Source organism: Sinocyclocheilus anshuiensis, unplaced genomic scaffold, assembly GCF_001515605.1.
Source record: "Sinocyclocheilus anshuiensis isolate Anshui unplaced genomic scaffold, SAMN03320099.WGS_v1.1 scaffold206, whole genome shotgun sequence".
In the NCBI taxonomy this organism is placed as follows: domain Eukaryota; kingdom Metazoa; phylum Chordata; class Actinopteri; order Cypriniformes; family Cyprinidae; genus Sinocyclocheilus; species Sinocyclocheilus anshuiensis.
The window spans coordinates 77,078-90,572 of record NW_015542358.1 but is presented as its reverse complement, the minus strand read 5'-3'; the positions used below and the strand labels follow the sequence as shown (position 1 = coordinate 90,572).

Genomic DNA, 13,495 nt, shown 5'->3' with positions numbered 1-13,495 from the left:
TGGTGTGGCTGAGGGCACCCATTCACTGCAGAGCATCCATTGCTGAGACACTGATGCAGTGCTACATTTCTCCAAATACATTCCTATTAAGAAACAAATTCATCTACGTATTAGATGGCTTGTGTGTGGTTTCAGCAAATTTTCATTTTTGGGTGAACTATTCCTTTTAATACATTCTAAAAAAAAATATATATATATATAAAATGTCTGAAGTGCATCCATCATAATAAAACTCACATTTCTGTATTTGTTGATTTCCCCTTGGCGTCTGTAGATGGCAGAATCAGCTCAAACTCTATTCTGCTGGCTCAGTCTGTCCTCCACGAGCTGCAGGGCGAGAGCTGCTCCCCGACCGAGCTCTTCTATCAGGGAAACGCTCAGAGCATCCGCGAGTGGCTGACGGTGGCCATCAGCAGAGCCCTGCATCAGGGAGAGGACAGCCTCCTCGAGCTCACTAAACAGATCTGCTGCTTCCTGCAGGTACCAACGCCTCACAACTGATCTGTGTCCACTTATCAGGACTCTGCTCTACAGGATATGTTATTATTTTGAAAATCATGATTTTTATAGTATTATAAAATCAGATCAGTATTATTTTAATATCATTGATATACTAGTTTTTGTTCATATTTTATATTTTATGTTTTCTTTTTATTCATTTCATTTATTCATTCATTTTAATTTTAGTTCAAGCTTTAGTCATTTATTTTTATTTTTATAGTTTTTTATTAAGTTTTAGTTTTTGGTTTGTTATTTTAGTAGTTAAACTCTAAATGAAAAATGTTGGCAATTAGCTGAAATAAAATACATTTTAATTTATTTCCGTCTTTTTTTTTCAGTTAATGTTCATTTTATTTCAAATAAATATTTTTATGGTTTTAGTTAGTTGACAGTAATAACCCTGATAGTTCAAAATTTTGCAAAAAAACTTTTCTAAAGCAAAAATGACAGAATAGCCTTTAAAAAAATAAACCTATTATTTCCCTCAATATTATTTTCTTTTTTCGTGTGTGATCAGAAAGACATCTATCATTTAGATATTTACAAATTTTTATAGCACTGTTGTGAGTACGCTATAAATTACTTTGCAAATACTGATTGCAAATCAAACATTATATTTTGTCATATTTAAATTTATCCAAAATAAAAAGTGCACTTTTTAACTGTTTTGTACTAAAGTGTGTTAAGAAACACCCCCGGTTTCACAGACAAGGCTTAAGCCTAATCCTAGACTAAAATGCAAGTCTGAGCTGTTTCAACTGAAAGAAACTTGCACTGACTGATCTTAAAATATATGTTTTATCTCGAGATGCACACCAGTAATGTTTTTTTCTAAGTACGTTCATAAAAATTACTTAAATGTCCTAATTGAACTATGGCCTAATCCTGGCTTAGTCTAAGCCCTGTCTGTGAAACCGGGCCTTAGTCCTGAAAGTGCACTGTGTTAAATTATTATTAGTTATTGTGGTTACGTTTTTATGTTTGCTGAACATTCAGAGCGCTCCAGAGCAGTTCACACTGGAAGAGTTTCCCATCACAGAGTCCAAGGTCAGCATGGACGTGAACTTCCCTGGTGCCGCCTTTGTGGTCGTCTCTTGCAAAGAGAGCCAACTCAGCTGCCGTAAAGAGTGAGTTTCTGTTGATTATCTGACAACACAACATTAGGCATGTTTTCTCTATGGATATCACAAGCACTCGTATTTCTAAATGACCTGTTTTTGCGTCTTGCTTTCATTAAGCAGGGAGTCTTGCCGTGTAAGAATTTTTTTGCATGTCATGTTTTTCTCTTAGCTCCTCTCTATACAAGGCCCCTTGGACTCGCTTAATGGTGTATGGACTTGGTCATAAGGTTCGACGAAACGGCCAGTTGAATCTGATGGAGGCAGTGTGCTACCCACTGGATGCCTCCCCGTCCAATACAGGACTCACCCCTCCACCCACAGCCAACCAGTATCCCAGCATCATCATCCCCACTGACAAAGTGCATGTCAAACTAGGCATGTCAAATACATGTTACATTGTTAGATACATTTTTGGATTTTACCTACTTATAAGATTCTACTCGGTATGTTCAATATATATAAAAATGTTTTTACTTGGCTAAAATTGTATACAATAGTGAGCAAAGTGGCCACTTAAATCACCATCATTTAATTATAGTGGATGTGCACTTCAAATCTTGAAGTGTATTTCAAATTTTATTAGTGTATTTAAAAAAAAATGTTTTTTTTTTTTTATAATATTTTAAAATAAAAGGCCACCTAAGTGACTTAAAGAGAGACACTTTCATGACATTTTCTTAACACATTTAAGTACACTTTTAAAAAGTGAGCTTTGTAAGTTTTACTTTGGAAATTCTTTTAAAATTGTTTTAAAAATATTTAGTCGTACTTTAGAGAAGTTTTGATGTGTTGACTAACATAATAAAGCACATGTTAAGTACTTGATTATAATTCAATATTACATTCAAGGTTAATATATTTTAAATGCACTAAACTGCAACGTCATCGTTATAAATGTGTTATTACAAATATTTTTAAATGCATGACTTATAAGTTTCTGTAGAAGTGATTTTAAGTGATTGTTTCATATTTCAAAGACAATAGAATAAAGATGTACTTAAGTCCTACTTGGGTCAAAAAAGCAGTCCAAAGTTCAGCTAATTGCATTTAATATACATTTAAACCCTTTTCATTTATTTGCAATTAACATTCAGCTGGCACTTAAGTATTTTCTTTTAAAAGATATTATTTCCGTAATAAGTACTCTTTTTAGATGTATGCTAAAGTGTACTTCTTTTTCACAAGGGTAGGCCGCATGCTCAAAGGCTAGTGTGACCACAGCATAAGATCAGTAAGATGCATTTAGAAAATAGAGCGTGATTTTCCTTTTCATGGCATATTTAACTCCTATTCTGGTCACTGTCTGCAGGTGTATCTCCCCCTCCTGGTGCAGTGCTGGTATTGCACTCGTTGCCTCTTGAGTTTCCCTTGGCCATGGCCTTTGCTGAACAGCTGCTAACCTACACCATAGGGGAAACCATTGACCGCTCTGAGGATGAGCTGGACACTGTGCCCACTTCTGTGCTAATGCAGGTTGTAGAGTTGCTGGGTAAGAAATGTTCATTTATTTTCCCCCAAGGATCAAATGAAACATGCTAGTAAAACTTCCCATGCAGTTTCTTTTTTCAGCATCACACTTGCTTTATCTGTGTTTAGGTGGGCTTCTGTGGACCACCGATCTTGCTCCGTGCATCAAGGAGCTGATCTTCCACTTGCTTGCGGAGCTTCTCCGCAAGATCCACGCCTTCGAGCGTCGCAAAACCCCCTCGGGGCTGTCTAGCCACATTACATTGCTTCTCAACCCTTGCCTAACAGTCCTTATGGTTCTTCAATCCGAGCTACGAAAACTTTACGACCACGAGACCCAAAACTGGGGGCCAGTTAGCGGAGGTTCCTGCACTTCCGCAGCGGGTAGCAGCGGAGCGCTTGCGCTCGTTACCGAGCGGAGCCGTTTCTCAACCTACTTCCATGCCCTGATGGAGGTGTGTCTGGCAGTCGCCGAAGTAACTCTGCCACTCAGTACGGGTGCGGGGACATCGGTAGTAGGCGTCCCCTCGTCTACAAGTGCCACCAACTGTAGCGATTCCTCATCCTCTTCATCATCCTCTCCGGGCCAAACGCCCCAAAGTCCAAGCTTGCTTTCGAAGCGCAAAAAGGTGAAGCTAAAGCACGAACGGGCAGCGGTCACAGTTGCATCGGCAGCTGTCGTCTCAGGGAAACATGGTTCTGGAAGTGGAGCGAGACCATCAGAATGTGACAGTGCTTTACTAAACATGGCCGGAGGGAAGCCAGAGGACATGTTGTGGTTTCACCGTGGGTTGACGTTACTCTTGATTTTGCGGCACCTTGCTAACAAGGACCCGCAAGGTCTGGGCGTCACTGAAGATGCGGTTGCAGATGCTTGCCAAGCCTTGGTTGGCTCCACCGCTCACAGTCGTTTGCTTGTGCTCTCAGGAATCCCCACTCACTTGGAGGAATCCGTGGTGCGCAATGCAATCCGAAGGGCTTGCAACGCACACGGCGGTCTCTTCAAGGATGAGATCTTTATTCCTGTTCAAGAGGAGGACCCTAAAAAAGCCAAAGCTGAAACTTCAGGTATTCTCCAAGATGCAAAGCGAGATTGCACTGCAGGAAGCCCAAATAGCAACAGCTCAACGCCAGCAATGAGTGCCTCGGCTTCAGCGAGCCAGACATCGGTCTCCGGCTCTTTACAGGGAGCTTCCAGGGCTTCCGGTGAGCTGCTAGTGAACCAAGAGTTGGTAACCCCTCAAACAGCACCTTCCCAGCCACATGCACCGCTGGATCCCCACACGGTCTCCAGTCAGGAGAGTCTGGATGTGTCTCTTTGTAGCACAGGAAGTCAAGGTAGTCTCGGCAGCATTGGGGAGCAGTTGGATAGTGGTGCGACGTCAGTCTCAGATGGGAGCTCCATGTACACAGTTGCTTCACCAGACATCCATGCCAGTGTGACACGACCAGTCAAAGGCTATGCTGTCATAGAGGTGGGTGGGACCGGCAACAGTAATATAAAACGAGTGGTGTTTACAAGCATCTTTATTACTGTTGTTCATACTTAAATTAGCGTTGATTTTATTGATATGGTATGCCATGCTAATGTTTCAGATTCATTTATTTTGACATGCACTTATATTCCTTTTGCAAATAAGCACATCATAACAGATGTTTGACAATGTTTATTTTATGGAAAAGTATGACAAATTTAAAATGCACGGTTCCTGTGCATGTGTATTTACCGACTGTTATGTTGCAAGGCCGATTTATCGGCTGATATTTAGCCTTTTTTAATTATCAGTTTTTGCCAAAGCCAATATATCGGCTGGTATTTCGCCTTTTTTACTTGTCAGTATACGTTGTACATTTTTTGCCAAGGCTGATATATCAGCCGATATTTGGCCTTTTTTAATTATCAGCATCAATTATCAAGCAATTATCAGTCGCCTTTTTTTTTTGGGGGGTTATTTTGGTTTACCCTACTACTTTGGATTTCTTGAGACGAGTTGAATGATATCCAGTATTGATCGACTGTTATTTTGCAAGACCAATATATAAATCGATATTTGGCATTTTTTAATTATCTGTATCGGTCATTAGGTTTTTGGCAAGACTGATATATTGGCCGATATTTCGCTTTTTTAATCATCAGTATCGGTCGTTAAGTTTTTTGCCAGTGCTGATATATTACTGATATTTGGCATTGTGTGTTAATTATCAGTATCAGCCATTACGTTTTTGCCAAGGCCAATATTGCGGCCGCTATTTAGCCTATTTAATGATCAGTATTGGGTGTTAAGTTTTTGCCAAGGCTGAAGGCTTTTAATAATCAGCATCGGTCATTACGCTTTTTTTTTGGGGGGGGTTGTTGGGCTGATAAGTGTCAGAAGCAGGACTTTTATTTTGACAGCGCTGAGAACGCCAGTTCTTGCCACCTAGTTGTACAAAATATGACAAATTATTTAAATATGCTTAGAACTTTTTTGATTAATTTGGCTGAGACTTTTTCAAACTCTTCCTACTGCATTCATCACATCTTCACCAGATTTTCAGACAATGATAAAACGCACCTAGAGCACCCTAGCAACTGCATAGCAACCATTTAGAACACCTTAGCAACACTAGTAGCACTAACCGTTTTGTGAAAGAAATTCGATACCAAATAATGTTATGTTTTTTTGCTTTTGTCTTACAGGTGAGGGCACGGGCCCAAGTAGAGAAGATTCGGGCCAGTCTTTTTAACAGCAGTGATCTCATTGGCCTTTCTAATCTGGAAAGAGAGGAGGAGCTAATGGAGATGACCAATGAGGAGATCCTCACCGCCTCCAGTGTAAATCAGAGTTTGTTTGACACACAAGGGAGTTCAGCCTTGGAGGAGTACTTCCTTGACAAATCGATCAGAGGTTCGTTGATTTCTTTATCCCAGAATGTTACAAATAGGTGTGTTTATTCTGTAATTCTTTTCACAAGGGTTTGCTTTGACTTGATATCAGGTTTAATTATGTTTTGTTCTTATAGGAGATAAATTGGTTCCTGAAGCACGTGATGTGCTGACAGACATCTTTAAGAGCTGCATTTACGCAGAGCAGGTGCTGAGCTCCGTACCAACAAAACCAGTGAAAGTATCGGACATTTATCTGAGCAAAGAGCAGATCAACTCTCAGACACCAGGAAACCTGCTCCACGTGTTTTTTACACACATACGGCCTCCCAAGAAGGTGCTTGATGACCAGCTCACGCAGGTAAAAACCTCGGAACAGTAATTAATTTATTATTATTAAATTACTAATTTATCATGAAACATATTATTTTATTTTAATTATCTGTATCGGTCATTAGGTTTTTGGCAAGACTGATATATCGGCCGATATTTAGCTTTTTTAATTATCAGTATCGGTCGTTACGTTTTTGCCAGTGCTGATATGTTACTGATATTTGGCATTGTTTGTTAATTATCAGTATCAGCTGTTACGTTTTTGCCAAGGCCAATATTGCGGCTGCTATTTAGCCTTTTTAATGATCAGTATCGGCCGTTAAGTTTTTGCCAAGGCTGTTATATCAGCCGATATTTGCCGAAAAAATATCAGTATCAGCTGTTACGTTTTTGCCAAGGCCAATATTGCGGCTGCTATTTAGCCTTTTTAATGATCAGTATCGGCCGTTAAGTTTTTGCCAAGGCTGTTATATCAGCCGATATTTGCCGAAAAAATAGTTTTTTTTTTTTATTACAATTTTTAAAACATCCACTACATGCACATGGTCACTTTGAGTCTTCCACATGCATTTTGCAAAATAATTATTAACAATTATTATTAAGTATTAACAGTTATTATTAATAATTAACAAAAACAATGATTATTATGAAAATTTCCTAGTTGTAATCCACACGTGTTACCATTCTATTAACTTTTCCTGTTAGTTTGTTTTTTTGTTAGCATCAGTTTTAAGGCCAAGTTGAACAGACACAAAGTATTTGACCGGACCAAAGCAGAAATTATTAACCTTTGTTAATTGCACATGTAGATTCTCCGTAAATATGGCACAGTAAAGCCCAACAAAAACAAGCACAGCAAGGCAGGCAAAGAGCAGCACCAAGGCAAAGTGGTCAGCACAAAAAGACCCATCACCAAACCCCCGGCCAAAGAGAAGTCCATGCTGAACAGTGTTAGGTGAGTACTGACAACTTGTAAGTGTAAACTGCCAAAAGATCAAATATTTGTTATAGTGAATTTATTTAAATTATTTAACATATTGAATATTTAATTGAATACAAGCATCCCTTACCTTAAGATACATTTTAATTAACCATTGTTTTTCATTTGAAATATATAAAAGTAGTTCATCTGCCGCCATAAGATGTATAGTACCAGTGTTATTTTATGTATTATTTGAGATACTATTATTTTTTATTAATAAAAAATACTATACATTTTTGAATTAGTTTTTATTTTTATATTTTCAGTTATCATTTTATTGTTTTAAAATTGTGTTTTATAAATGTTTTTAATTAATTTTTAATTAATTTAATTTTATTAATTAATAATTTAAAAAATAATAAAAAAATGTTTTTTATTTTATTAATTTATTTAAGTGAAGATATATATATTTTAAAAATATCAATTAGGTGTTTTTTTTTTTTTCCAAGTAATAAAAATTATCTGCATATTCCTGCATGGTGTTTTTCCAGAACTGTACTAAGTGAGAAAAAAACAGTCCTTAAGCCAAAATCTCCAGAGAAGACCAAACCTGATGAAAAAGACCCTGAAAAGTCTCCTGCCAAAAAGCTTGAAGGTTAATACAATACCATTCTTGATTTCTGAATTTATTAACAAAAAACGAATACATGATCGGTTTCGGTGGAAGCTCATAAATCTTAACGCCTCACCCTTCCTCTGTCCATCAGTGCCAGAAGAGAAGTTTCTGACCCTGGAAGGTTTCCACAAGTTTACTCTAGACAGAGCCAAGCAGGATATTCGCAGTGTTTGGCGGGCGATCCTGGCGTGCGGTTACGACCTACACTTTGAAAGGTTTGTTCAAAAGAATTTTAAAGTTAAGAAATTTCTTAAGATAAATTCTAAGAATTCCATAAGAATTTTCACCTGATTTGACGGGAATCCAGAACTTGGGAAGCGTGTTTTAATGCACTGTGTCTTTTTAAAGAGCCATCGCATTCATTTACATCTTTTTTTGCTCTATAATGCTTCCGGAAATTGTCATAATTATAAAATTAAAAACTCGTTTTTACTGGATTTCAAATTCAGCGAAGAGACACTTCATGCATATTCATGACGGATCGTTGTTTACATTATCGATCTTTGGTGTCACTATACAGAACAAGCACATTTCTAGTACTGGTATTATGTATTATATGTAGCTAGTGTTATGTTGTAATGCTCAATAAATTAGTTAAATAATTTAAACCACACAATAAATTCATTAAACACATTAGAGACAAATTGGAGGTAGCTTTGTAGTCATTTACAATGCTTTTTAAAAAGATTGTTTTTAAGAATTTTAATTCTATCTAAGTTTTATCTTAAAAATGAAGGAACGATAAGAATATTCTTAAGATTTTTTTGTAGTGCAAAATATTTGTATGTTTTTTCTCAAGTAAGAAAATTTAAGAAACAAATGTGACCCTGCAGCACAAAAGCAGTCTTAAGTCGCTGGGGTATATTTGTAGCAATAGCCAACAATACATTGTATGGGTCAAAATGATTGATTTCTCGTTTATGCCAAAAATCATTAGGATATTAAGTAAAGATCATGTTCCATGAAGATATTTTGAAATGTTCCTACTGTAAATATATCAAAACTTAATTTTTGATTAGTAATATGCATTGCTAAGAACTTCATTTGAACAACTTTAAAGACGATTTTCTCAGTATTTTGATTTTTTTTGCACCCTCAGATTCCAGATTTCAAATAGTTTAAATATTTTCAAATATTGTCCTATCCTAACAAACCATAGATCAATGGAAAGCTTATTTATTCAGCTTTCAGATGATCTATAAATCTAAATTTAAAAAAATTGACACTTAAGACTGATTTTGTGGTACAGGGTCACATTTTATTCTTGAGAACAGGCCCCCAAACATCCATACTACTGTATGTTTCTGCAGGTCTTCCTTGTTCTGGTTTTCAAATAAACTGAAAATTTATAAAATAAATGGCTAGAATAATGAATGCAACTCTCTAAAGATCTTAATGGTGTTTATTTGTTTCAGATGCACGTGCATCGACTCCCGACACGCTCAGAAAGCCAGTAGAAAATGGACCTTTGAGATGGACTTTGCACTGGTCCAGTTTGCTAACCGTCTGTGCCGACACCTGGCCATCACTCCTGCACGCTTGCATCCTCATGAAGTTTACCTCGACGCCAAGGACACCGCCGACCCCCAGGTCGCATGCTTACTAGGCAAGTGCATGTTACGTTATGGTGTTAGATTTGGATTGTGAGACGTGGAGTCAGCATGTTTTAACCCCAGTGTGCACTGAAGGTAACTCTGATCACACAGGCGTTCCAGTGGAGAGTTTGCGTCTGCGGTTTGCTTTGCTGCAGTCGCTCAACAGCACGCTGGAGAGCTTCTTCCTGCCGTTAGTCGAGCTGAGGCTGACGCAAACCTATCAAAACAGCATTGCGACGCTTCTGTGCGAGGCCAAAGGTCAGTCATCGAATACACAGGCACACTTATGACACTGGTCAGGATTGTTTCTTTAGTAGCTATATAGAAGGCTACCAAAAAGTACCATGTTTTTTTAATAGGCTGGGGAATATATTGATTATTTTCAATATATTGAATATTGGTGATCAGTATTATTTTCTTGGCAGTGTGAAATGAAGCAGCATTGTGTTTGTCGTAATGATTTTAATGCACTTTTTTATTTGGACAGTCAGTTTTCCATTTATTTGTGTAACTCAAAAATGTTCATGGTGTGTTCTTGTTCTTTACATGCTCTAGTACTGCGGTGATACCATAGTATTCTTTCATGAATGTTAAACATTAAATACCACAGTATATTATTAAAATACCATGGTATTACCATCTGATACCATCGCTGTACTAAATTACACCCAAAGTGCTTCATAATAAAGGTGATTTCTCACTATATTTCATATATGTAGGATGTTTTGCTATTCTGAGAGAATTTTTGCAAATAAAATTGGCAAAAAAAAATGTATAAATTCCCTTGAAAAAAAGTACACTTCAGCATACTTTCAAAAAGAGCATTTATTACAAAAATAATAGACTTTAAAATAATATACTTAAGTGTGAACTGAACGTAATATTTTCAGATACTTAATTGCATGTTAATCGCAATTAAATGAAAAGGTGTTGTAGTTTACATTTATATAAAATGCAAGTAGCTGAACTTTAGAGTGTTTTTAATCCACTTAAGTAGGACTTAAGTACATCTTTGTGTAATTTCAGAATTACTATTGTGTTTGAAATATGGTTAAAGTACTGCTGAATGTACTGACAAGCATTTCTGATAAACTAAAATATACTTTAATGACATTTATATTGAAACTTGTATGTCATGTATTTAAATATATTTGTAATTACACATTTGTACGGATTAAGTTTTAGTACATCGAAATATATTAATATACTACAGTTAAACTGATAATCAAGTACTTTCCATGTGCTTTAGTATGTTAGTCAACACATCAAAATAAGTGTACTTCTTTAAAACACGACAAAAGATTATTAAAACAATTATTTAAAGTGTACTTTAAAGTGTATTGACTGTTATAAAAGTGTCTTTCTTTAAGTACAAGTAAGTGGCCTTTTATTTCATTAATATTACATTATCTGCAAGTACGGTCTTTTAAAAATATACTTTTAAGATTTGAAGCACACTACAAGTGCAATTAAGAGCTGTTATTTTTCACAAGCATCAGTGTTACGTCTCCCGAATTACTTGGTGTCTAGGGGTTGTGGGAGGTAACACATGAAAAATTAAATAAATAAAATGTTATTTAAGCTAAAAATACTTTACTCTGCTAAAGAGATGTGAGGCGTGAGGTTAAGAAACCGGCAGAGGCTAAACTGAATTCGAACTTGCTTTTAGTAAGACAAATAATTCAGTATAACAAAACACCCAATAATGCAATAAACCAAAAAATAAATATCTAATTACAAATTATGAGGGATTAAAGACAACAAAGTGAGGGACGAGCGCGGTGCTAAAGAAAAGAAATTAATAAAACATAAACACACTTAACTAACACCAGCCAAAAGAAATCAGGAACAATAACATCTTCAGCGTCGAACGCCACTAGCTACACTGTCTAATAAACATAAATCCTGTTTCTCTTGATCTCATTTGCAGGTCTGATTTTTTACGACACCAAAGTGAGTTTTATGAACCGGGTGCTGAACGCAAGCGTCCAGCGCACAGCGGATCACGCCGCTCCTGAGATCACGCTCGACCCGCTGGAGATAGTGGGAGGTAAGCCCATGACGCGCAGAGTTGGGGAAAGCTACTTTTAAAAGTAATGCATTGCAATATTGCGTTAAGAAAGTAACCAGTGTTGGAAAGGTTACTTTGGAAACAAGTTACCCTGTTTAAAAAGTAATAAGTAGTGTAACTATTTCAATTACTTTATTAAAGTAATGTAACTGATTACATTTGATTACTTTTCCAAATTTGTAAAGTTTTGAAACTGTTTATCACATTCAAACATTTAAACCAGGCAGGGTTAACTCTACAGTGACATTCTGAAGTTAAATGCAGATTTAAAATCATAACAAAAATAATTATTAAATAGCTAGGATACCGTTTTTGAAATCAAATCTTTGCATAGTTAATCTTGTAACAGCAAAATAAAGCATATACTGTACATAAACCCAAGTAGAAAATAAAAGAGTTATCGAATAAGTCATATTCTGTGTCCTAAGCTGCTAAAATATTGGTGTCGCGTATTTTAGAGCAGGCAGTGCAATTTATGAAAAAAAAAATCAATGAAATCTGTTTGTGGATGTGTGTGAAAAAATATTGTAATCGTTAACATTTTCATAAGTAACTAAGTTAATTACACATTTTTTTCTCAGTTACTGTAACTGATTACAGTTACATTTATTTTGTAATTAAATTACGTAATTCCGTTACATGTAACTATAGTTACTCCCCAACACTGAAAGTAACTAATTACGTTACTTAGTTATTTTTTATGGAAAGTAATGCGTTCCGTTACCTTTTGCGTTACTTTTCAAATCTGGGCTGGGCTGGCTTATTTTGTTTTATATATATATATATATATAAAGTTCTATTTTTGGTAAATGTAAAATCCCTTTCACACCAAAAAGTGAAATGAATAAGCCTCAGTCTGGAGGAAAAGTAAATTAATGTCTGTAAGTCTGCTAGTTTATCTAAAGTAATTTGTGCTTAATAGTATGATTGAAAGCTCAGCAGCAAAGACATTGTTTAATAAAACGGGATTAAATGCATATATTGATTATTTGTGTCATTTACCATTTAATTATTGCAGATTTGCATCATATTCAGATTTTGCATTTCACTGTTCTTTATTCATTTTGAGCAATACTGAATCTGTTTTTGTGCAAGTGAGATGAGTAAATGCATGTTCACATTTAGTCTAGAACTAGCCATACATGGGGAACACAATAAATGCCTCTACTTTCTCCCGATTTCTCTCAACATGGGGATAAGAGAACTCTGTCAATGCATGGGAAAACATATATTCGATATTTTCTTGTAAATTAAAAAGTAATGCGTAGGGATGTATCGATTCACTCAACTCACGATTTTGATTTCACTATTATTTTTAACAAAATGAGATTATACAGTAAATGAAAAGGTGTCCTTTTATTAGGCTATTGCTGCACGTTTCTTTGTGAAATTGAAAACAAACCTCAAATCAAATAAGTTACACAAATAAAAGTAATCTCTTCGTATAAACAAACTAAGGCTTTGTCTGTGCTCTTTCCATTTAAAATGGGAGGCAACCACTGGATTTTAATCATCATCCAAACAAAGATGCAGCATACATGCAGCATGAGCAGTTTTTAATCTAAATTAGACTGTGTAATTTCGAAATTTGAAGCAAAAACAGAATGGTCTGACTTTAGTTTTGTGAAACTATACGACATAAAACATATCTGAAGGAAACAGCGGGTGAGCTGAATGAGACGCAGATGCACTCTCTGCCAGCAGGTGGCGCTTATGAACAGCAATGAAACAGTGTTTACCGCTGTAAACAAAGCAGCGCTGCGCTTATGAACACTTCTTTAATATGCATCGTTCAGAGGCAAGATGAAAAGAAAATACCACGTAAACTTTTCTAAAGACAGTCAGTTCCCCTCAGAGATACATTCATATAAACTCCTGCTCCAACTGTATCGCGATTGGTTTGGCATCTCAACCGATTTGAATCGTCACACATTTTAATCGAT

General features: G+C 36.1%; 1 protein-coding gene across 1 annotated transcript in view; it reads left to right on the top strand.

Annotated features, from left to right (window-relative positions):
• LOC107691858 (probable E3 ubiquitin-protein ligase HECTD4) overlaps nt 1-13,495 on the top strand; it is a 128,342-nt gene that overhangs the window by 104,863 nt on the left and 9,984 nt on the right. Inside the window, 13 exon segments of the mRNA XM_016490682.1 lie at nt 275-480; nt 1,498-1,628; nt 1,792-1,997; nt 2,932-3,111; nt 3,219-4,564; nt 5,770-5,977; nt 6,093-6,316; nt 7,098-7,243; nt 7,762-7,865; nt 7,978-8,101; nt 9,302-9,492; nt 9,593-9,739; nt 11,412-11,531. Coding sequence (XP_016346168.1) covers nt 275-480; nt 1,498-1,628; nt 1,792-1,997; nt 2,932-3,111; nt 3,219-4,564; nt 5,770-5,977; nt 6,093-6,316; nt 7,098-7,243; nt 7,762-7,865; nt 7,978-8,101; nt 9,302-9,492; nt 9,593-9,739; nt 11,412-11,531 — 3,333 coding nt within the window.